This window comes from Lampetra fluviatilis, chromosome 36, assembly GCF_964198595.1.
Source record: "Lampetra fluviatilis chromosome 36, kcLamFluv1.1, whole genome shotgun sequence".
NCBI classification, from domain to species: domain Eukaryota; kingdom Metazoa; phylum Chordata; class Hyperoartia; order Petromyzontiformes; family Petromyzontidae; genus Lampetra; species Lampetra fluviatilis.
In genome coordinates, this window is record NC_136310.1 from 1,542,796 (window position 1) to 1,569,088 (window position 26,293).

A 26,293-nucleotide genomic window follows, 5' to 3' on the forward strand; every position below is an offset into this window, starting at 1 on the left:
TGTTGCAAATTGAGGGGGAAAAATTGGCTTCTTTATTGCCGGAAAGGTTAAAGCCTATTCTTTTTTTCATCGTTTACAAAAACGTCTCGGAAGGGGTGGGATTTACCCACACTTCACCCCACTACACGTGACTTGCCCAACGACGGACTGCGCTGTACCCGTTTATGCAGCCGGTGAACGGAGGCTGAGGCATTTAAAGGGACTTGCTCAACGTTTCAACTGCCGAGCCGCGACGATGGCTTCCAACTGATGCCTGCTGCATTGAAGGAGAGAAAGAGAGGGGGGGAGTCGTTTGAGGTCGAGGGTTTGGGGACACTGAGAGAACGGCGCAGCCATCGAGTGTGCAGGCGGTGCAACTGTGCTTAGGGGCCTGGGTGCCAGACTTCACAGAGGGAAGCCACGGTGATGAGATGTTAACAACTTCGCGTGGTATGCAGGAGGTCCGTGGGTTCGATCCCGACCCTGACGCCTGCTGTTTATGTGGAATTTGCATGTTCTCACTGTGGTCGCGTGGATTTTTCTCCAGGTCCTCCAGTTTTCCCCTCCACATTTAGAATCAACACGCGTTTAGAGTATTTGGCCGCTATACATTTCCACGTGACAAGCCACTTCGTTGAGCTATCATTTGTGGCCAGGTAGCTTCTGGAAGAAAGTGCTGTATAGCTCAGTGGGCCTTACCTGGTAAAATAAACATATTTTTAGTTCAATTTTGGAAGAAGGCAGCCCTAGGTCAGGGGTCGGCAACCTGCTGCTCCGGTGCCGCGTGCGGCTCTTTAAGGGCTGCTTCGTGACGCTGTTTATTAAGGACCCCACACCGTCTCCGTATTCACAGTGCATTGCGGCTCTCGAAATATTGAGGGGTTTTTTTCCGAATTAGAAAATAAATGGCTCTCTTCTTGTTATTTGGGTTGCCGACCCCTGCCCTAGTTCCATCCTGGCACCAGGACTCATGCCGACGACGCTGTGCCACTGGGGGGGGGGGGGGGCACGCAGCGCCACGTTCATGGGCCCCCAAGGCTGCTAGAATCCGGGCTCCCACCCCAAGGCTACCTGTGACCACGCCAAATGTGTCTCTTTGCCATGACAAGGCAGCCAGGCGACACCGAGGTTTCACAATGGCCACGTCATAGTCGACTTTAATTACCGTAATCTCTCATTAAACCGGGCTGCTGTATGCGGTGAGTTTGACGAGGCGTTTCGAGGGTTCAGTCCAATCGAAGTCTCAGCGACATCTCCATCACAACTGAAGCTGCCCCCCCCCCCACTCCTAGAGGCGTCAACGCTACCTCCCAAATCACCACGGGACTGTGAGCTCCAGGTCCCACCTGTAACCACCTGCATGCCCCCTCGCACGGAAATGCTGCTTCACATAAATCATGGATCGATGCTGAAAGGAGATCTGTTTTATTTTATTCCTCACACTAAACACGAAGGTGATCAAATACTTGCCGACACTGCAATAGGACTGAATTCTGAAACGTCTATGAAGAATATACATGTATCCATGTGTTTCTGTCTCTCTGTTTCATGCTCGATCTCCCTCTCAGTCTCTGTGTGTGTCTCTCTCTGTCTCTTTCTCCCACTCTGTCTCTGTCGCTCACTGTCTCTGTGTCTCTTTCTCTCCATCTCTCTCCCCTAGATCTTTCTACCACACCCTCTGTCTCTCTCTGTACTTCGATCTCCATCTGTCTCTCTGCTTCTCTCTCCATCGCTCTCTCTCTCTCTGCCTCTCTCTCCATCTCTCTAGATGCCTCTTTTCTTTAATTACGTCTCGGCGAAGCGCAGCCGTAATCATGCGGATGACGACACGTGCTGCACCGCCGCTGCGCCGCTGGGGGAGATGCTGTCCGCACGGCGCGGGGCACAGCGATTGACGCGAGCCCTTCCTCTCCCGCTGACATATGTTGCTAATTTAGCGGCGGCTTTAATGAACTGCCATTCGGAGGAGTTTATATTTAATTTTCTTGCCTTGCATAAACAAACAATTGCATCTGCAGGGCACCCCAGTGATAGCCAGATTTTTTATTTTTTTATTTTTTTAAGCCTGTCACTCGTATTAAGTAAACGTGAAATTGTTGTACTCCCAAGATAAACAGAATTATCGAGGATGTTTGCAAAAAATGTTGTTGCCGATTCATGAGAATCTCATGTTTTGATTTCATCTGCACATGCTGTTTCAGCGTCTGGAGCTGTCTGAACGTCCGTGCGAATCTGACGAGAGCAGACAGAGAGTCGCAGCTGCGTTGTTACGATGCGTAGACGCCTCTTGATCCAGCACTTTTGGAGGCTGGGTTTGGTAGATCTCACATCATTGTGACATCCCAACACCCATTGGGCTAAGTCAGGTGGCCAGGAGACAGCAGATCTTTGAATGCATCTGTGCGAGGCCTCGAGTGTTACCCGCCTAAAATGTTTGGTGGCCTTTCTCCGGGTTCACTAGTCCATGGGCCAGGGCAGAAATCGGTACCACCTAAGGCTGTACCAATTTAGTCGCACGGCTAATAAGAGTGAATTACTTGATTACACCACTGAACCCTAGATGGTTGTTGGCCTCATTAAGACAGCAGAACCACGAGAGAGAGTAATGCCATCTCAGGGAGAGTAAAGTTGAGTGATGTATCTGGTCTGGGGCTCATGGACTAAATGGCCAAACGTACTGATTGATGCACGGTCCTCTTGAGACTTGAGAATGAGTGAGGCTTCCCTGAGTAAACATAGGGTACGGGGCTACTCTCACAACTTACACGGGCAACACGGGCTTTGAAGAAACCAAGAAACTTCTGCGCCAATCATAAATATAATAAAATAGACGCAAACAACATCGGATATTGATCATCGATACAAAGCAGGCGGCGTATAATGGAAGTAATGAACAACTTGGACATGAATCACAGCACGCTGCCCATTTCCCTTAACTCCACCGACTAACTCTCATCACTTTGCGCAAATTATAACGACACCACGAAGAGGCCGCTCATTAAAGCGGCCCTGGGCAAATGGTGCAGATGCTTGGCAAAGACAGCGGCGATTTTAACCGTGGATTAAAAACGAATTTCTTTAGAACTACTTTTCGTGTTTAGTTTGTTGTCCCCGATTAGCACAGTCGGCTCCGAACGGTGTGAAAGAAGTTCAACATGCACACGTACATACCACATGACATCGGTCTCTGCTGGAGCCATCTAAAAAATGAACACTATATGGTTCCACAGGGCACACTGGGATGATGAATATGGATCGCATATTTCACGAAACTAGTTTTTGAAGGTGCTTCTAAAGTATAGGTAAGGTGACAAAAAAACGAACGAAATGCGAACAAAAAAATGGGTCCCAATTGCAATTAACAGATGATTCCTTCTTGACGACAAACTGCGGCCAAGTCACGATTCTATACGGGAAGCCGTCGCCTTGCCGTCTCGGTCAGCGCAGGGGTCACCGGTTCACGGCTCAATCACCCGGCGCGGCAAAGCAAAACCGCGGTGCGAGTTTCTTAAACCTCCCCCCCCCCCTTTCCCCCGCTTGTACCGCCCTCTGTCGACCCGGCCGTATAGATTGGTAGCCGTGGTTAGCCCGTTGGCAGGTCACGCACGTGGTGGTGGGGGTAAAACGTGGGTTACTCCCACCCCCTTACAAGGCAGCTTTGTCTAGTGTGGAGCAGTAGGCCAAAAGGCCTCTAGCAGAGAGGTGGGGGGGGAGGAGGTGCGGGCCCTCGGGCGCTCCCTGTCAGCCGAGAGTCTTCGGCCAGCAGCGGCGCGAGCCCGGCAATTGCAGGGCTGCGCCTTTAGCGCCTCCTCGTCACCGTCGCGGAGTTTTACCGCGACTCAACTTTGCGTTGTTCCGCCCCCCCCACTCCTGCCCACGCCACCGGCCCACACAACCCCCCCCCACCCCTACAAACCCCCCTTGCTCTTTGCCGGTAGCTGCACCCCGTCTCTCGGCACTTTATTAATTTAGTGACATTTGTCTCGGCCACTGCAATTTACGTGAGTGCGCCGATGAAGGAGGGCGAGAAAGTCATTAGTGGCCGGGGGTGAAACGTCGCGTTGGGCTAAGGGGGTGCGCCGGTGGGGGGCACACCCCCACCGCCCCCCCCCTCTCCAAACCCGGCAGGGCGGCGGCCAGCGCGCGAAGGGCGACGAACCATAATTAGCTGTCAGGAATTTAATTAGGCCTGCGACTGATGAACATGATATTAAAGATCCGGGCACATGTAAATTTCACCCGCGATCCATCTGTTAGCGTGGCTTCTCATTAGGGACGCTCCCCGCCCCCCCCCGCCGCTCCTCTCCCGTTATTAACGGGGTAATTAAGGAAGTCTGCGGCCCGAGTCATCGATGGGTTCTAATTACAAGGGGTCCCCCGGACAGACCGGGACATTGTAATCTAGGATAATGATCGGCGAGTTTTACAAGCGCTTTGTGCCCCCCCCCACCCTCTCCCTCCTCCTCCTCCTCGGTCGCCCTCCTCCCTCTCCCACCCCCCACCCCTAGTGATCTCCCGCCACATGCTGGTCAAATGTTACATCTGTAAGAAGTACGAAGTTGGCACTGTCGTGGTGCTGCAGGCGACGTGTTCTTGCGCTGTAAATGACCTCCTCCTTTAGCCTAACGAGCGCTGCGACGCAGAGTCTGGTGCTCCTCCTCCTCATCACTTCTCCTTCGGGGTTTAGAGAGCTCTGGGCGCGCGGAGCGAAACGTCGGGACGCCGTGACCAGCGACACGCGGCACACGACCCCCAAACACGGCGGCGGCGACGCCGAACCGCACAGCTTACGGTTCATGGAGTCTGAATGAAGCCCCCCCCCCCCGTAGGGAGAGCGAACGTAACTTGAAGGTGAAGAATGTCACGGCCATCGCCCCGTCGGAGGACTTGCGCCAGACGGGTCGGCGACCAAAACAACCACAAGAACCGTTTTTGTCGAATTCAGTAAAAAAAAAATCTGTATTTCAAGATGCCACGATACACGCGGTGAGAATACGAGACGCCGGCCCTTAATACATAAGGTCACCAAGCGGTTCCTTCGAGAGCCGCACGCGGCTCTCCGGAGCAGCAGGTTGCCGACGCCTGCACTAGTGCCGCCGAGGTTGAGCGTCACAGAGGGGTGAACCCACGTGAGCGCCGTCGCTGCGTCGCGATTTTTGCCGCCGTTGAAAATAATTCGAGCGGAGATTTGGTTCGAACATGGAGGGCGAATTAAGGCCACGTCATTATTGTTGGCGGCGCTATGTTAAAAGCTCAGCATTGCTATGGCCTCTCAATGGGATGCCCACAATGAAATTCCCTCGGGGTGGAGCAGTCTGAATAGGTGGTGGTCGTTGTCTTGCTGACCTTTGCAGGACAATGGATCACGCTGACTGGGATCCGAAGTCTATACGCTGATGCTGCATTGGCAGTGGTGCACAGGCACAAATAACAAAAAGACTCACTACACAGTTCGGTCAAATAACACCGTGGCTTTTAAAAGAAAAACAACTATAATAGGCAACGTTTCAGGCAATGAGCCTTCTTCATGACGCATAAATAGAGAGGCTAGAGAGATTTAAAGGCTTGAGAGATGTAACATTAAATTCTTATCAGGCCCCATAGTGTTTAAGTGCAGTCTCCAACTCTCATTCACTCCGTCTCTCTGCTATGAAGAAGAGCCATAGGTGAAACCTCCGCCAATTACACACCCCTTCTTGCAAGGCGACTTGCAGCGTTATTGACGAATGAGTTGAGATTTTCTGTCAGTGGCGTGGAGGAGCTCACTGCCCGCCGCTATATCACGTGGCTGCTCCACACATGCGGATCGCGCAATCTAACCGTGGTCGGAGCTTCCGCGGGGCGAGGAGGCGCCGGTAAGATTAATTTATAAAGTCGATTTCTCGCTCCGGCTCTCCGCTCGGACGCAGCAGGTTAACGTTTGAAACCCGCCGGGCATCCTGCACGATCTTTTTTACTTTTTTTCAAGTGAAGAAAGTGCAAACAGAACAGCGGGCATTTATTTCTAGATTTGAAGCTTTTGTGACTGCAAGGATTCATATTCTTAGGTTTTTTCGGTAGAGTCACGTAGGTAAAAAAATTAAAATTAAAATTAATAAAAGTAAAATAATAAAAAAAATCACGACGTTTCGGAGGCAACACAAGTCTCCGTCATCAGGTCGGACTGTCATTTATTTCCCAACTAATCTCGTGACGTGCTCTAGTTTTCTCGTACTTTTTCTCGCCCCCCCCTCTGCTCTTTAACATCATGCACTTTTTTTTTGCTTTGCGAAAGACGGCAAGCGCCGGCGAGCGCCAGCGAGGGCTGCCTCTACCAGGGACGACGCGGCTCGTGCCGGCGGCATTAGCATAAGTTAATGCGGCGTTCTAAAAACCCCATCGCATGACACGCATTTGACAACCCATTCGTCACCCGGTTAAGCAATCAGCTATGACAACTCATTATTAGAACCATCAGCGTTCTATAATGAACCTTTACGTACTCGGCAAACGAGACAAATGGATCGCAGCACCATCTGCACACGTCCATCTGTTTTTTTTTTTCCGCAAGAGAGCAAAACCCCAACTTTGAAAAATCACAGTCCCCCCCGACGTCCCCCCGACGTCCCCCCGACGTCCCCCCGACGTTCCCCCAACGTCCTCACGACGTCCATACAACGTCGAGTCAGCACTTTGACTGTAAGTGGGGGCACGGTGAACTGGCGGCATCGGCTTGCCGGGTCACTCCGAGTCCCGTGTTCGCAACTTTCAGGAAGAAAAAGAAAACCGATACGGGAAGACGTACAAGACAAATACCCAGCTGGATACGGGTTTATTCGCTCCGAATAATCATGGATAATTGGATGTGAAACTCATTTCAAGTGTTGTCTCATGTTCATTTGCTTTAATCAGTAGTCCCAGTGATAACTGGACCACGGAAGTTGAGTCACCATATGTTGTGGTGTCACCACGTGCGGTATATTGGAGCCATACAAGAAAACTCTTAGTGGCCCAAGCAGCTCAAGGGACTCCGGATTCAACCAAAATATCAGCCTAAGATCCTAAAAAAGATGAAGTACGATTATTTATGTATTTAAAGCCAGTTAAATCACTCCCATCGCTATCTGGTGTACGCACATTTACTCCCATGTCGACACACCTCGACATTGGTGTCCAGTTCTCTCACCTCACTCTCGCGTCTCTGGCTTTCTACTCTCACACGTGGATATTTATAAATCCAAAGGGCCGGGCCCCCACAAGGCATTTCTTGATTAGGGTCCCCAATGGGCCAGAGCAACCACCACTGGCAACAACAACACAACAACAACAACAGCAGCAGTCGCAACAGCATTTATGATGCTGACGATGATGCCGACCCTGCTAATGATGATGATGTTGACGACGCTGATGATGCTGATGATGATGACGACGATGGTCCTTGCAATGACGACGATGCTGGCGATGACGCCGACTATGCTGGCTATGATGCTGACGATGACGCTGGTGATGCCGATAATGACGACGACGAGGCTGGCGATGACGACCACGATGACAACGGCAGGAGAGGAGCGGCAGCACTCACAGCTGAAGGGCTTGATGGTGCTGTGGATGTGCCGATGCTGCTTGAGGCCGGACGACGTCGCGAACGTCTTGCCGCAGTCAGTGCAGGTGTGTGCGCGCGCCCCGACGTGCTGCGAGCGGATGTGCCGCTGCAGGTTGCTGGGGTCGGTAAACACCTGCGTGAAAGCCACAGCGGTGAACACCTGCACGGAAACCACGACTGTGAACACCTGCACGGAAACCACGATGGTGAACACCTGCACGGAAACCACGACTGTGAACACCTGCACGGAAACCACGACTGTGAACACCTGCACGGAAACCACGATGGTGAACACCTGCACGGAAACCACGACTGTGAACACCTGCACGGAAACCACGACTGTGAACACCTGCACGGAAACCACGACGGTGAACACCTGCACGGAAACCACGACTGTGAACACCTGCACGGAAACCACGATGGTGAACACCTGCACGGAAACCACGACTGTGAACACCTGCACGGAAACCACAATGGTGAACACCTGCACGGAAACCACGATGGTGAACACCTGCACGGAAACCATGACTGTGAACACCTGCACGGAAACCATGACGGTGAACACCTGCACGGAAACCACGACGGTGAACATCTGCACGGAAACCACGACTGTGAACACCTGCACGGAAACCACGATGGTGAACACCTGCACGGAAACCACGACTGTGAACACCTGCACGGAAACCACGACTGTGAACACCTGCACGGAAACCACGACTGTGAACACCTGCACGAAAACCACGACTGTGAACACCTGCAAGGAAACCACAATGGTGAACACTGGCACGGAAACCACAGCGGTGAACACCTGCATGGAAACCACGACGGTGAACACCTGCACGGAAACCATGACTGTGAACACCTGCACGGAAACCACAACTGTGAACACCTGCACGGAAACCACGACGGTGAACACCTGCACGGAAACCACGACTGTGAACACCTGCACGGAAACCACGATGGTGAACACCTGCACGGAAACCACGACGGTGAACACCTGCACGGAAACCACGATGGTGAACACCTGCACGGAAACCACGACTGTGAACACCTGCACGGAAACCACGACGGTGAACACCTGCACGGAAACCACGACGGTGAACACCTGCACGGAAACCACGACTGTGAACACCTGCGTGAAAGCCACAGTGGTGAACACCTGCACGGAAACCACGACGGTGAACACCTGCACGGAAACCACGACCGTGAACACCTGCACGGAAACCACGATGGTGAACACCTGCACGGAAACCACGACTGTGAACACCTGCACGGAAACCACGACGGTGAACACCTGCACGGAAACCACGACTGTGAACACCTGCACGGAAACCACGACTGTGAACACCTGCACGGAAACCACGACGGTGAACACCTGCACAGAAACCACGACTGTGAACACCTGCACGGAAACCACGACTGTGAACACCTGCACGGAAACCACGACTGTGAACACCTGCACGGAAACCACGACTGTGAACACCTGCACGGAAACCACGACGGTGAACACCTGCACGGAAACCACGACTGTGAACACCTGCACGGAAACCACGACGGTGAACACCTGGACGGAAAAACAATCGCGGTGAACTACATGGTCATCGTTGTTGTTGTTGTTGCTGCTGCTGCCGTACCTTGTCGCAGTTCTCGCACTCGAAGCGCTTGCCGTTGTCGTGCGACATCTGGTGGCGGATCAGGTTGGACTTCCAGTTGAAGGCCTTGGGGCACTGGTCGCACTTGTACTCGCGCTCGTCCGTGTGGATCACCATGTGCCTTTCCAGGCTGCTCGCAAAAATAAGACAACGGAGATAGGGGGGGGGGGGGGTGCGGGGGTGTGGGCAACGACAGGGAGGGTGCAGGGAGGGGGGGGACGTGGCGATGGAGCCGGCGTGAGAACTCATCCCGTATGGAGCGCCGTTCTCATCAAATTAATTCTCCTTTTCATACAAAAACACAACAATTATTTCGTCAATAACGCTGTGACCTGAACACAAAAAAAACAGGTAATGTTATGGGTAACAACTTTCATTGATTAGATATGAATGCTGTTCTCAAAGTCTGGAACTCCCTTCCCTCCCAGCCATCCATGCCGAGAGGAAAAAAAAAGTTTGGTTTCGGCGAATTGATCGTAAGCGGTCAGCCTCATCTCCGCTGTCAAATCTGTGCCACATCCCCCCCCCCCTGCCTATCGCCCTCTCGTTTCTGACAGCATGAGCTGTGTGATTGAGAACTAAACTATTTAAACTATTTTTTTTGACCAGGTAAGGCCCACTGGGCTATACAGCTCTTTTTCAGAAGTGACTTGGCCACAAATGACAGCTCAAGGAAGTGGCTTAACACGTTGAAAATTATCGCAGCCAAATACTCTCAAACGCGTGATGTTGATTCTAAATGTGGAGGGAAAAATCGGAGGACCCGGAGAAAAATCCACGCGACCACGAGGAGAGAGAGACCACAAACTCCAAATATACAGCAGGCACCGTCAGGGTTGAGATCGAACCCATGACCCTCCTGCATACCAGGCGAGGTAGTTAACATCTCGATGCCGTGAAACTATGTGACAACCGGCTAATTTGAAATCGTTATCACGTAATTTACTTGTATTGGCCAAATCAACCTAAATGTGCCCGGGCCTTGTCAGATCTTGGAAGCTAGTCAGGGCTTTAGCCTAATTAACACTTGGATGGGAGACGGTTGGGGCTTGCCAGGTGTTGTAGACGTGATGCTGTCAGGTGGGCTGGGCTTCAGCAGCGTCGAGTGTTACCCCCTCGTACCCTCCCCGCTCTTCCACCACGTGTTGCCAATCCCTCATTAATATCAACTGGCTGGACATACCCCCGATGCAGCGGGACCCTGCTGAGAAATAAAGTCTTGAGACTCGGTCAGCCTGTCCCTGGGTAAATCTTCGGCGTCGTACGGATAAGGTGAGTTTAGCACGTGGTAGGCTTTCGCAAGCAACATTATCCAAAAGAGTTTTTTTTTTAGGGTTGGAGCGCGTGAATAAAAATGTGTCATTTAACCCGCACCACCTGAAAATTAGGAAGGTTTGTCACGCAAAGAAAATGTGCCAATTCGTCACTCGTTCAGCACACCGTTGTGTTGGAGAGTCAACCCACAACCCCAAAAACACTTCTATTACGGAGAAGGTGATCGCGCTCAATTCCCGCCAGCTCAGCCGGTACCAACGAGCAGATATCCGAATCGTACGTTATGCCGCACCTCGAGTAGTGCCATGTCAGGCACAGCCGACGCTCTGGAGAGATGGTCTGGCCGAGCTGACTTTAGCAGGACGGATGTCCCAACAAAAAACGACGGGAAATAACGTCGCCCATCGACAAACGTGCAGTGACAACGGGGAGACTATCAAAAGCTCTCGGAGAATCAATTTTGAAACGACCGCCGATAGAATAGATGGCAGTGGTTCTTTGTGAGCCGTATATCGGCTGCCGGTGGCTCAATGGGATCAAGGGTTAGGGTGTGGTGCGTGATTTAAGAGGCCCCCCGATAGACTTGGGCTCAAACCGCCCCCCCCCCACACCTCACAAAAGATCGTTCAGTGCCCCAAATTGCAACACAAACCCAGCGATTCTCCGGATCGGTTCCTCTGGCGGTTAATTGAGAGGTCATCTCGAGAGGACATCTCAAGAGGACAAGGAGGTTGTGCATTGTCAGTGGAAAGGTCCCTGGATTCTGGGACTCAATGCCCGTCCATGAGATGGATCTCTCTCCTACTCGGACTCCGTCTGCCGGGCTTTGAAGAAACAAGCAGCAGCCTTTGGTTGTCTCACGCAAATCTTCGTTTGAAGGGGGCCGCGTTTACGTTCCTGAGATTATGAGCCAGCTGGCCGCCAGGGGTTGGGCACACTGACATAGCCCCCCCCCCACGCGCCCCCCCCCCCACGCTGCCCCCCCCCCCCCACCGCGCCCCCCCGCCCCCCACCCCCATTCACTCGGGGCAACCACAGAGCACAGACTCGGATATTTCTTGACTTATCGCTAAATCAACAAACAATTACACTCGATTTAAGAACGCACCATTTGAGACAAACAAAGAACAAATACACACACTTAAAATGAATATTATAATATATTTTAAAGGTGCTCTTAAGGGGCCGTGAGGTCAAAGCTGCCTTAAAATTTAAGATTAATTTCGCAAATAGTAAACAAACGGATCACCGTAAGCCAAATTCTTGACGTGCAATGTTCATATAATCAAATCCATGAACTTCAACTATTTTATTTTATTCATTTTGTGTCCTTCAAAGGAAAAGTTATATAAATAGGACACCTTTCACGCAATAGCCCTTCTTCATAGCCAAGAGAGAGAAATCGACGTTACATTTCGTTAAGGCGTGATTAACTGAAGTGTTCATTGTCCCCAACGCCCGCGTCGTTAGTGGCGGTGCATACAAATGTTGGTTATAGAATCTGATGAGATCTATTCTCACATATATTGCGTGTGTGTGTGTGTGTGCTCTCCCAAGAGGGAATATACACATACATCACCCATTGAGCTTAATAGACTCTCGTGGAAAGTGCTTTGAGCAAGTACCTATTAAAGTGGATTTAATAAAAATGCGAGTGGTACAGCCAGCGCCAAGCCAGGCATATGCTGTTGTTTGCGAGCACCTATTAAGCCTGGCATAGCGCATGAGGTGGTGGGTTTTCTAGCACCACGCCCGGCCACCTTTGTCTAACCGGTAATGATGTTCACACACCACACCAGGTACTCGTTTAAGGCTGAGCCGACCTAGGGGAGGCGCAAAACCTGATTAAAATATTCGTCACCGTTGTTGGCTGTGAGCAGGAATCTAACTCGGGTCGCCGGGTTCATAACACAGTGCGCGCCAATCACACTACCACTACCCACAAAGCGAAAATGTAATCATGAACTAATACATAATCACACACACACACAGGAACACGGTACGCAGACACACAGACACACACGCGAGACTTTGTAACAGCGTTCACAGAGACGTGCAATCTGCCATAATTGACTCGGACACACCAAGCCGAATGCAGCAAACACGACCGCCCCTCTCTCCCAACAATGTTCCTTTCGCCTGCCTCATAATCCATGCATGGACATTAAAGTTTAATCCTGTTTGCCTGTGAAGTTATGAGATATGGCGCGAAACGCAATTCAAACAGAATTACTCAAAACAGCGGCTCATCTACCGTAGGTGGGGGGGCGATCGAGGCCTGGAGAGGCCACGCTCGCTTTCGAGAGAGACACAAAAATCCAAACAAATCCGCGCGAGGTGCTTGCGTCAGAGCGTCGAGCCGGCAACAACGCTGACGGCCTAAGGTTCGAACCCGGGCAGACACGGAGTAAAAACGATTTCTACACGACGCCCCGCGGCAGCGCGTCTTTTGTTTTTCCACTGCAGAGGTCATCGCTGGGGGTCAGAGGGGTCAATGCCACCAACTCTCCTCCGCCAGGTCCCGCGCGGCCGCTGCGACGGCAGAGACACGGCGGCCACCTCCACGATCATCGCTGACAACATCGTTGTCCGACAATGATGGCGGCGGTGTCGGAGAACGGCCCCCAGAGGAATGGAGACTCATCGCACGGGTGGAGACGCGACATGAACAACAAACAACTGATGACGCCGACGGTGAATCGACGAACAGACGCATCGCCACGCAATCTGCAAAACGACGACGGCCGCTCGATTGCGTTGACCGGAACGAAACGGACACCGCCGTGGCCGAACGATGCGCGGCGTCGGAGAGCCGCGACCCCCCTCTTCGACGACCCCCGGGGCCGGCGGAAGCGACGAGACGCCGGGGTGACGTGGCCTCACCTGTACGCATTGGGGAAGATGCGGTCGCAGTCGCGGCACTCGTAGATCTGCCCGGCGTCCGGCGTCGCCGGCGAGATCTCGGGCCTGAGCGAGGCGAGCACCGAGCTGCCGCTGTGGCACGAGAAGCGCTGGTGGTGCCGCAGGTCCTGCTTCGAGCGGAACAGCTCGTCGCACTCGCCGCAGCGGAAGCGCGGCTCGTCTGTTGCACGCGCGCAGACACGCAGGGCGTGCCGTCGTCGTCTTCATCATCGTCACCGTCGTCACAATCATCTCCAGCTATGAGCAGGCCTACCTCAACACCTGCCACTGCTCCTATCACTACCCCAGCTGCTACTACCAATCCCTAGCTACGACCAGGCCTAACGAATGCACCAACCCTCCCCTAACATATAACCAAAGACAAAGCTCCCCCGAATAGCCTTAACAGATTGTTGGGGCACACTTGGGGGTTGGTGGCCAACACCACGCCCAGGCGCCTGCCTCTCAAGTGGCGATGTTCACACACCACACCAGGTACTCATTTGAGGCTGAGTCGACCTATTGGAGGCCCAGGACCGGTTCAAATAATCGTCATTGGTGTTGTCCGTGAGCGGGGATCGAACTCGGGCCGCCGGGTTCCTAGCGCTAACCGCTACATTACCGCTCCCACACCTACATAGATATACCCACATGGGTACTAAAATAGGAAATGTACACACACATACGCTGACTCGCACAGAGTTACATACACACGTGCATACATGTTACATATTGACACAGGCACACACGCGCCTCCAGTCACGGCTATATAGACGCACGCACGCACGCACGCCCAAGCAGCCCACACACGCACGCCGACACACGCGCACGCGCGCATGCAGTCATACAAGGTTTCAAACCACCGTAGCCTGACATTCAAATAAACGAGCAAGCCCGCGACATGTGTTTCCAGTTAAATCATCGACGGAGGGCAAGTGTCGAGTTGGCAGCGAAGCCCTTCGCTCAAAACGTCCCAACGTCAAACTTCCCGCGAGCTGGAAATCTCCGGCGGGCGCCGCACGAGCGAGCGAGCGCCACCGTGAACGATGCCACGAGGCCGCTTCCCAACGCTCTCGCACAGTCGATGTTTGGCGCAAAGTCTGGACAACGGTTCGTTGTCGCGCACCGGGAAGCTTCTTTAGGGATCGAATAGAAGCTCTCAGCGCGAAACGTTGGACATCATGCCGAACAAGACGCAACGCAACTCAATGACAAACACACACACACACATCGGATAGCAGCTACAGTAATGAGTCTAAATGTGGACGATTAACATGGCGAGAACCTACGTTATCATTTAACAACCACAGAGCGTCACACATGAATTCAAGTCGGACGCAGATTTAAGCGCACTTCCAAATTCCTGCGCAATCCCGCGGCTCATCTCCGCCAATGTAATTGCATTGCTATCGCCGCCATCGCCACCACCACCATCATCATCATCATTTCCGTGGTGTGTTTTTTACTTCTCCTGTCACGGGACTGCACGACTACACACGCCGTCGCGGACGAAACGCGACTTGCGGGGGGGTTAGAAACGCGGCGACGCAGGCATCCGTGTAATTGGAGCCGCCGTTTGCGCCTGGCGTCACCAAATTCGGCGGGGGGGGGGCATTACGAGGCCGCCGCGTTCCCCGGCACGGAGGGGGGGGGGGGCACGGTGCTGAAGTCGGCGCCAAAGCAAACACGGGGAGCCGTGCGCGTTGCCCGGCCACTCGCGTCGCACACCGGGCGGCACAGCTCGTGGGTCGGCCGCTCGTCGTGTTCCCCGGAGTTACACAGAGACCCACAGACTTCCATAGAGACCCACGGAGTTACACAGAGACCCACAGAGTCACACAGAGACCCACAGACTTTACATAGAGATCCAAAGACTTACATAGAGACCCACAGATTTACATAGAGACCCACAGCTATGAAGGCTGGCATGGCACACGAGGGGGTGGGTGGCTAGCACCACACCTGGCTGACTTTGTCTCCCTAGTGACGATGTTTACACAGCACACCAGTTTGAGTCAACCTAGGGGGTGCCCAGGACCGGTTCAGATAATCGTCACCGGTGTTGGCCATGAGCGGGAATCGAACCCCGACATGCCCAGGTTCGTAGCGCAGCGCGCTAACCGCTACACTACCGCTCCCCACACTGCCAGCACCACCACCAGCACCAGCGGCGGTGGTGGTGGCGGTACCAGCATCTCGTACCATCAAAGTCGGGAGCCATGCTTCCACCAGACTGCGAATCCTCCCTCATGTAGACGAGCAGCTCGTCCCCCGGCTCCACATCCTTGATCACCTTGTAGTACATCTGCGACGGGGGGTGGGGGGGGGGACACGTGCCACCGAATCAACTCCCACCCAACTGCCAGGAGGAGGTGGAAGAGGAGGCGGCGGTGACTGAGGAGTGGCCCGGGCTGGGTGGCTCGGAGGCCTCAGGAGGCATGAGTCGGCCCCCCGCGCTGCCGAGGCACAGATTTGTAATCTTGGATTGGGTCACCGGTGAGTGAACTGGGTTCTCAAGCGCGAGCAGGTCAATGGGTCTCAGCCCGGACACTGGCGATGAGACGGAAATAACCCTGATCGCACGAAACTTTGGGTTTTCCCTGTAGGTGGCTAAATTACATCGCTGAGAATTTTTTTTATATACTCGAATTTTCGTTTCACTGTCGTATGATGGTCTCATACCAGAGCTTGTGAGAAGGCGTGCCCACCCCCTGTTGCGTAAAAAATAAAAGTTTTTTTTCCTCCCAAAGTGCTATGAAAGACGTCTTTCAAGGTTCAGTCCTCTGATATGTCAGGGCGACACTGGATCTGTGAGATTTCTGAAGGACTTCTCCATCTCAAGACATAACGGCAATCATATTATAATCGAAATGAGCTGGGGGTGTAAAAAAAAACTGACCAAAATATTACTTTAAAAGGCTTCCACCATAGTAACGTGGAATTTCCACCACCAGAGATTACCACCACCTCACACAGATGCATTGCCGTAACACGCAGCGAAGGCTGGCAACGGTCTCGAGCAAACACCGCAATTTTCCCTACCCCACGAGCAAAGTTCCGCTGCTGCGCAAGCTCGAATTTGTAATCATCGCATAAAGGCCTCAAGGCGAACACATCAACCGACGTGTAAACCACTGGCTTTGCACGCCGAGGCATTACACAACCCCGGCGCCTACTGCGGACGGTGCACTGTGATGCTTGCTGTGATCAGTAGGGGTAGCTATTTCACAAGCGTCTCTGTAGAACAGTGCTGCAAACGCGAACGCCGGGTCGTCCAACGCTGCCGGCACCTTCCGTATCAACTCTCTCGGTACGGCCATGGTCACTTGTGGTTGCTATGCTCCTGTCGACTTTCATGTGTCCTCGGTAGTCTGACATATAAATAATTAATCAGTCATTTTTAATGTGCAGCAAACGTCATGTGTTTTTACAAACAATTAAGGACGTATTGTTTAAGTAATGTCATGAATTATCGATAACTGAGGATATGTTTAAAAACGCACCAGGTGCTCATTTGAGGCTGAGTCGACCTATGGCAGGCCCAGGACCGGTTCATAAAATTGTCACCGATGTTCACCGTGAGCGGGAATCGAAAAGGGGTGACCGCGTTCATACGTGGCGCGCTAACCACCGCACCACCGCTCCATACAAAGACAAAGATCCCCTGGATGGCCTGAGACTTTTGGGGCAAATTCTGTTCACCTATGAACGCCGGAATGGCACACGAAGGTGGTGGGTGGCCAGCACCACGCGCGGCCGCCTTTGTCTCCCTAGTGGCGATGCTTACACAGCGCACCTGTTCTCATTTCAGGCCGAGTCAACCAACGTAATAAAATACAATTCTCACGACGTTTCGGCCACAACGCAAGCAGCCGTCCTCAGGTGAAGAACAGGTCTGTCATTCAGACGCTGTCTTTCCGACAGACCTGTTCTTCACCTGAGGACGGCTGCTTGCGTTGTGGCCGAAACGTCGTGAGAATTGTATTTTATTATGTTTTATTTTTATTATTTTATTATCTCCCTTCTACGTGACTTTACCGAAAGAACCAAGAAGATGAATCCGTGCAGTCACGAAAGCTTTAAATCGAAAGGTGATCAGCGGTCGCGTGGGTGAGGAGACCAGCGTCCCAGCCGCTCGCACGCTCACCTGCTCCCCGCTCTGCCAGGCTACGAGGTTGGCCTCTTCCCACGCCTGTGCGAAGCGCACATACTTCACCCAGGCTCCCGAGTCGTCCTGGCCCGGGTCGTCGCACAGCTTGGCGGGGGGGCTGTTTCCCTGCGAGCCCTGAACACACACACACACACAAGGCGAGAACAGCGACAGGTCAACGCATGTACTGGCCGAAACTCGGAATATTTCTTTATATTTCAGGAGGAATCCGATGAACCAATGAAGCTCTTTACCACAGACGTCCTCCAGTAGGGGCATGTCAGCAAGTTACAACAACAACGATAACAACAACAACAATCTACACCGAGGCCACCTGTGAAATACCGCTTTTCCACTGCACAAGCCACAGCGGTGGTTTACAGGGCATGCACCGCCACCGCACGGGTTAGAGGCTTGAGCCAGCGTGAATGTCCACATTTTCAATGGAGGTGGGTGGGGGGGGCAAATCTATCCGTACGACAGCCAATGGCGACCTGCATGAATGGATGTTGAACTTCTTTCGCACCGTACGTAGCCAATCGTGCTAATTGTACTTGCCACGGAGTGGTAATTATTCCATGAACTATGCAGCGATGGCGAGCTGCACACTGACAGCATAATTAATCGCGGCTGTCCTCACGACTAAAAATATCTAAATACACTTCCCAAAAATAAAAAAGGGCACCGCATACTCTCACAGCGGATCGCCACCACTTTATTCCGTTTATAACCGGCGTTATCCCCCAAGTCGTTTAGGCTGTTTGAGTTTAAGTCACGGACACCCTTGTGCCGATGTTATCGTTTCGCGTTTACGACGTGGAAGTTGTTAATGCGACGCGCGCGCTGCGTGCGCGCGAGCGCGTTTATTGCCCGAGCGGGGACCAAGCTTGTCCCCAGGTGAGCGAGTGGATGTTGCACCGCCTCGCGCGCACGCGGCGCAGGTAGGGTGAGACCCTGCCACCCGGCAAGCTCTGCCTGTGCATACACACAGCCCCCTTTGTCAATCCACTGCTGGATGAGAACTTAGTTCATGGCGAGGGTGATTCGACCGCACTTCGCCACGATTGTCCGAGCGGGGCCGGTAGAAGAAGGAGTCGGGGTGTGGAGGGGCGCAGAGCGGGAATGGAATTTGCCACACTGCCCTCTGCTGCCCACTACGCCCACTGCCCTGGTCTCCTGGGTACGGTGGTTCAACCCACCCAGGCACTACCCAGGCACTACCCAGGCTCACGTCAACTTCGCTTCTGAGGTCCGTTTGTGAAATACATTTCTGAAGTGGCTATGGTTTTAAACTTTTGACTTGACGAATTTCCTTCCCCCCCCAAAAAAGAGTTCAAATTATTTTATAGAAAACAACAACAGCACCAATAATGTGACGTGTTTCTTTAAAATCACCACGAGCCGTGGTCGATCAACTGCTGGACGACAGCCTCGCAATCACCAACCCTCTGGGTCCACAGTTGATCTGTCTCCCGACCGTGAACAAATCTCATCGCTACATCTCCGCATAAAGACGGTGGCCACTGCATCGCACGCTTTCAGGTGCGCTTATGCGGCCGTCTGGAACGCTCTTCCTTCCGATATTAGGAAGCCACTTGAGCTATGCACTAAGAAGTCATCATCTAGATTGAAAAACTCATTTCTTAATAACTGATGTTTTTGTGTTAAGTTTGTTGTCCTTCCCCAACACCTCAGATTAGCACGGTTGGCCATGTACGGCACAAAATAAGTTCAAAGTACATACACTGGCGATTCCTCTTGTGTCTCCCCTTTGGTCGCCATGTCATCGTTAGCCTTGCCCCAATACCCCTTACTGCGACGAGGTGCTATTCACACCCACCCAAACTGGCCTTGTCAGGGGATGCGATGGGTCCGCTTTGCGCTGTTAATCGATGGAAAACGAAGATGGGACAGTGGTATATTCTTTATATTATTTAAGTGATCTCAAACCTAAAACAAATTAAGTTGGAGATGATGCTGTTGCTGCGTTGGCAGTGGTGCACAAGCACAATTAACAACAACAAACAACTCAACTCATTTGTCAATAGCACTGCGTCTTCACACCTGTGATAGTCGAGAATGTCATATTTTATATTGTGACGAATGCGTTTCGTTTTAGTCGGCAAGTCTAAAACGATCACTTGCGATTATTCCATTGTCATTCCTTAACTGGCAATGCCTTACACACAGTACGGCAAGATGCAATTACAAATAAATGGTAGCTAGAGTGTTGATAATGAAAGGCCACATTGTTTATAGAATTTGCTGCCAGTGCACAAGATGAATTCCGAAAATAAACAGTCGCTTTATGAACGAATTGTTCATTATATTGGCAGTTTAAATTAATGGCCACAAAGGCTTATTAAAATGATTTAATGCATTGGCATCAAATAAATACGTTAATTTAAATTATTTGTTGAGACTACCTCTTTTGTTTTTATTACTGACTTGCGTGTATTTTTACAAGTATTGTTAATTTGAGGGTCACTGGTTACGAAATGCGTTAAGATCAAGTCTAATAAATCACTCATACTTTAGTCGTAATGATTTATTTTCAGATATATCATCAATAAGTTTAACATCGTTGAGTTATCAAAAACCTTTTCAGTAAAATAATGTCTAGATATTGAGCATTTTGTGTGAGAAATAATGAGCGGAAGAAGCTCCTCCGCACACAACACAGCCTGGAGACGACACGTGACGTTAGGCCCTTGCTGAACATCTCTCGTAACAAAATTAGTTATCGGATTCTCGTGAGGGGTAAAATAAAAAAAAGTTTTAACATCATTTCACCTCTTTATAAACCCCATCTGAACACGACACCAAACACAACAAAAATCCAATATCTCCAGGATAACAGTTCTATGGCTAATCGAAGCAAAACGTCTGCAGCCTCTAATATGAAAAAAATATTCTAAGAGGATAGGTAGGGATGTGAATCCCACCCGGTACAGGAGAGAAGGGCATTTCCACAATCCTGCCACGCAACACTGGACGCCTGCTCCTCCGCAAAACCACCGGCTCAGAGCGAATCAACGAAGATCACCACGTTTATAAACCACACCGTACCCAGTATGCGTCCTCCGATTAAAAATAAATACGTCAATAAATAAGAAAGATGCGTTTTATGAACGTCAATATCACAGTGCAATTTTTGTTACCTGTTACGGGTCTGAATTATTGTAGAAGGTACGGTATTATTATCTTCAGGGGGAGTTTAATGCGACTTTATGAGGTAAAGAAACCTCTTCAAGACGTAGTTTATTTTGTTTCAGTTTTTTTTTTATGAATGTAGTTTCTTAGCGGTGGTACAACTCAGAGCGCCGTGTCCACCAGGGTGGACATGAAGCAGCAGAAGGGATATATAGCGATATAGAGGTTCAACACCTGCTCGCTTACGCACCTGCAAGCATAGTCTTACGTTGTAAAAAAATTGTACGCACAAATTACATACTACTATTACGCAATTACACACAAAGTGCTTGCCACAAATGAACCACGATACCTCGCTGAGCTCGTCAAGGAGCAAGCACAATCACGAGAACTCCGGTCATCCTCGTTGCGGATTGTGGCCGGCAATTGAACAGAGTCGGTCACCGCTCGCTTTCAGATGCGCTTCTGCGGCCGTCTGGAACGCGCTCTTCCTTCTGATATCAGGGAGCCACTGGAGCTATGGCGCTTTTAAATGATCTGGATTAAAAAAGTGATTTTTTTAGAACTGATGTTTTTTCGTTTGTTGTCCTTCCCCTGCACCTCCGATTGTCACGGGTGGCTACGGTACGGTGTGAAAGAACTTCAACATACATCATAGTAATCTTTAAATTGTCAACGGTGGTATATTTGTATTCTTATAATAACAGCAACTATACAGGCACTTACGTTAGCAAATCATGTTCCGTTCACTAAACATGCAACTGCTACTCTCCTGCGAACCACTCATTCTGGCAACGATTATTTAGCGAATGTCTGTGTTTAACCCGTTTAGTAATTACGTTGTCTTTGTATTCTCGGCACATCCGATAAAAAATAAACTTTAATTGGTTGCGCTTTTTAATTCAAAGTTCGTGCGTCTGTCTTAACAATAACAGGGTGTTAATAGAGCGTTAAGGTTGTATCCACATAAGTGGTGGAGCCCAGTGAATGTTCATGAACAAGCAGTGATTGTGATGCAGCCACTTCGTACGTGTGCTTTGGTTTAGTTATTGGTTACAACTCTTCCAACGATGGACACCTTTGAGTCTATTTGTTACAAACCAGCCACACAGCCCTGTCTGCGGGCAACCACATTAAATCAACGGATATGAAGACACACTTGTGAACGTAAGAACACGACTGTCAATACACAATTTTCCGCATAAATGTTTTTTGTTGTCATTCCCAAAATTCAGCCGCTTAGCTTCGCAAACAGACGCCGATTCGAAAGAAGAAGAAGAATGTTCTGTTATTTAGTCGGTCGCTCAGTTTATTTTGGGTTAGGCCATTGCGCTCAGCAGCTTTATTTCAATATAATTTATATATTAAAATGATACCTGCACATGCAAGAGATTTTCATCTTACGTTGAAGCAATCACGATGGACTTGAATACGAACCCCACTGATGTGTATGTATGTTGTTCGTTCGCACCGTACGTAGCCAACCGTGCTAATCGAAGGTGCGGGGGACGGACAACAAACTTAACACAAAAATCAGTAAAAAAAAATCACTTTTCAATCGAGATTATTTAAAAGCGCACAGCTCCAGTGGCTTTCTAATATCAGACGGAAGAGCGTTCCCGAGAGCCCCAGATGCGCACAAGCAAAATATGAGTCAACAATGTTACGAACTATATAATTGTGTTGGGTGGGGGGGGGAGAAGTCTAAAACGCGGCAGGTGTTTGAGCTAAAACACTGAAGCACATTTGGGACGAAAACGATGATACGAAGAGGTGAGTGACGGCTATTGTGCCAAATGGATTTTCTAACAACGAAAAAAGGCGGGCGGGCATTGCGGCTTAACGCTGACGATGTTTTCAACGGGAACAACAACAACAAACAAGATCCTTAAACTACGCAAAGAAGCACGGATGGACAAATGCGCGCGCGCTTGCAATGTCGCCGAGGCCCGGGGGAAGAGCACGCGCATCAGGCACGCGCATCAGGCACGCGCGCGTGCACGCATCACGGCATCGTCACAGACAGGCATCGCGTTCACCGTCGGACGTCAAGACACCGTTACGAGAGGGGGCGCCGCCGTTTGGCTGATGGAGGAGACCAGCGATGGAAATGGGGAGCAGCCAAGAGGAGCAGCAGCAGCAGCAGGAGGAGGAGGGACGACCCATAGACGTGTCGTGGCATCGTGGGACCGCCCATCACTCAGCAGCGGATAGAGCATGGCCTGATACTGACACTGGTGTAGTCACAATTTGCCTTTTGATGTCAACCCCATTTATATTTGTTTTAGCGAAACCGGTTCGTTAAAATCAGAAACGAGTTGTCAGGTTAAAAACATTTATTTAACTAGCCGCAGTGTTTAACAATTCGTTGCACGCGATTACATTTTTCGGGTTGTGTTTATTGACAGAGAAATGAAAATAATACGTGTGTACACAAACGCGTGACATAACACACACAGTTAAACCCGTAACACACAAACACACACAAATCTATATATAGTGGATAATACAATATTTCATTGTATGCACTCAGTAAACTACTATCGTTAAATACAATAACTAATATATCAATAATATGACCGGCACAATAACGGCTTAATATTGTACCAGGGTCACTTGATTCACCAGCTAAATTCTGATGGACTGTTTATGCACTGCGGCTGTTTGTTTTTTATTGACAATTTTACATCTACAACAACAATGATAATAACAATGAAGGTCATTTGAGAAGAAATATGTTTGAGTGTCTTAATCTCAAAGGATTCTGAACGACTCTGTCCGGTATATTAAGCACGTGGTCTGGTGATGCTGCTGCTGCTGCGTTGGCAGTGGTGCACAAGCACAGCCAACAACTCAACACTCTCGCCAACAACAACACAGCACGCTCGCCAACAACAACAACAACTCAATACGCTCGCCAACAACAACAACAAAACAACTCAATACGCTCGCCAACAACAACAACACAGCACGCTCGCCAACAACAACAACAGCTCAATACGCTCGCCAACAACAACAACAACAAAACAACTCAATACGCTCGCCAACAACAACAACACAGCACGCTCGCCAACAACAACAACAGCTCAATACGCTCGCCAACAACAACAACAACAAAACAACTCAATACGCTCGCCAACAACAACAACACAGCACGCTCTCCAACAACAACAACTCAATACTCTCGCCAACAACAACAACAACAACAAAACAACTCAACACGCTCGCCAACAACAACAAATCTGCGTGTGTGTATGTGGCGTTAGAAGGAACAAATATAAAAGGCGACGTTTCGTGCAGTGGCCCTTCTTCATAGCGCATCACCACCAGGAAGGCCGCAAGAGAGAGACTGAGTGGACAAGACGAGTTGGAGACTGCACCTATAGCCATGGGGTGGGTTCCTGATGAGAATCACGTTTAAAATTTTTTTTCCGATGATGAGCACTTTTTAAATTGGCATACGAATGACTCTCTGTATCGTATATTTACAGATGGAGTCGGCTACGTACGGTGCAAAAGAAGTGCAACGTACATACATTCGTGTGTATATATTATGTTGAGAAGAAAGACATTTTACGCAGAGCATTCACGTGTGGACGCCTCCAGGATAACTCCACAACGTGCAAAAGCGCAACCGCGTCCGCATGTTTTCGTTTGTAAAATGAAGAGCAAAGCATTCCCTCTTCCTTCCATGACGATGTGGATAACATTTAGGGCAACGCTCGCTCACTATGGCAGGCTCATGGTCCCGTGAGCCCAGGCACGGATATTTACATTAAACATTTCACATGGGGAAAACAACCGACTCACACGAAGAGTCCTTCTCCTTATCGAGTGATGTCAACTTATTTTTCCATCTTGCCTGCTGCGCACCGAAGTTTACATTTCGCCGTTTCTGCCCTTTCCTCGAGAATAACGATGAGCTCATCACGTGAACCACGCGTTCTAAATAATGTCCCATTAACCACGCGTTCTAAACAATATCCCATTAACCACGTGTTCTAAATAATATCCCATTAACCACGCGTTCTAAATAATATCACATTAACCACGTGTTCTAAATAATATCACATTAACCACGCGTTATAAATAATATCACATTAACCACGCGTTCTAAATAATATCACATTAACCATGCGTTCTAAATAATATCCCATTAACCACGCGTTCTAAATAATATCACATTAACCATGCGTTATAAATAATATCACATTAACCATGCGTTATAAATAATATCACATTAACCACGCATTATAAATAATATCCCATTAACCACGTGTTCTAAATAATGTCACATTAACCACGCATTCTAAATAATGTCACATTAACCACGTGTTCTAAATAATATCCCATTAACCATGCCTTCTAAATAATATCACATTAACCACGCGTTATAAATAATGTCACATTAACCACGCATTATAAATTTTATCACGTTAACCACGTGATATAAATAATATCACATTAACCACGCGTTCTAAATAATATCACACTAACAACGTGTTATAAATAACATCGCATTAACCACGCGTTATAAATAATGTCACATTAACCACACGTTCTAAATAATATCACATTAACCACGTGTTCTATATAATATCCCATTGACCACGTGTGATAAATAATATCACATTAACCACGTGTTATACATAATATCACATTAACCACGTGTTATAAATAATATCACATTAACCACGCGTTATAAATAATATCACATTAACCACGTGTTATACATAATATCACATTAACCACGTGTGATAAATAATATCACGTTAACCACGTGTTATAAATAAAGCCACATTAACCACGCATTCTAAATAATATCACGTTAACCACGTGTTCTAAATAATATCACATTAACCACGTGTTATAAATAATGTCACGTTAACCACGCGTCATAAATAATGTCACATTAACCACGTGTGATAAATAATGTCACATTAACCACGTGTTATACATAATATCACATTAACCACGTGTGATAAATAATATCACATTAACCACGTGTGATAAATAATGTCACATTAACCACGCGTTATAAAAAATATCACATTAACCACGTGATATAAATAATATCACGTTAACCACGTGTGATAAATAATATCACATTAACCACGCGTTATAAATAATATCACATTAACCACGCATTATAAATAATATCACCTTAACCACGTGATATAAATAATTTCACATTAACCACGCGTTCTAAATAATATCACTTCTGTGACAGCATGAGTAATCAACCGCAAATCGCGTAGCACTCAACAAGCGAGAAACATTTCCCAAGCGCACGCTGCCGCAAAGTATAAACACCACACGATACCAGCGAGCTTGCGTACTTTCCGTCGTTCAACAACATGAAAACGCGACCAATTTTAGAATTTTCTTACGCAAATAAAATAAAAACATCGCAAGCGTTGAAGCTCCCGTACGAGGAACGTTCAGACGATTAAAACAAAAATTGCGCAGCGTGTAAATAATCTCTACTTCCTAAAAAAGTTGAACGCGCGTGTTCATCCTAGATTAGACATCGTAGCATGACGCCCCAAAGCCGGGCTCCAGGCGGTGATGGGCGCAAAGACGTGAAACTCGATACACGCG

General features: G+C 49.6%; 1 protein-coding gene across 3 annotated transcripts in view; it reads right to left on the reverse strand.

Annotated features, from left to right (window-relative positions):
• LOC144945017 (histone-lysine N-methyltransferase MECOM-like) overlaps positions 1-26,293 on the reverse strand; it is a 247,443-nt gene that overhangs the window by 17,053 nt on the left and 204,097 nt on the right. For all 3 annotated transcript variants that reach the window (XM_078873180.1, XM_078873181.1, XM_078873182.1), the window contains exons 3-7: positions 17,537-17,674; positions 15,592-15,694; positions 13,372-13,570; positions 9,196-9,343; positions 7,541-7,694 (exon numbers count right to left, since the gene is read on the reverse strand). In XM_078873180.1, the coding sequence (XP_078729306.1) occupies positions 7,541-7,694; positions 9,196-9,343; positions 13,372-13,570; positions 15,592-15,694; positions 17,537-17,674 (742 nt within the window). The remainder of the gene's footprint in view (positions 1-7,540; positions 7,695-9,195; positions 9,344-13,371; positions 13,571-15,591; positions 15,695-17,536; positions 17,675-26,293) is intronic.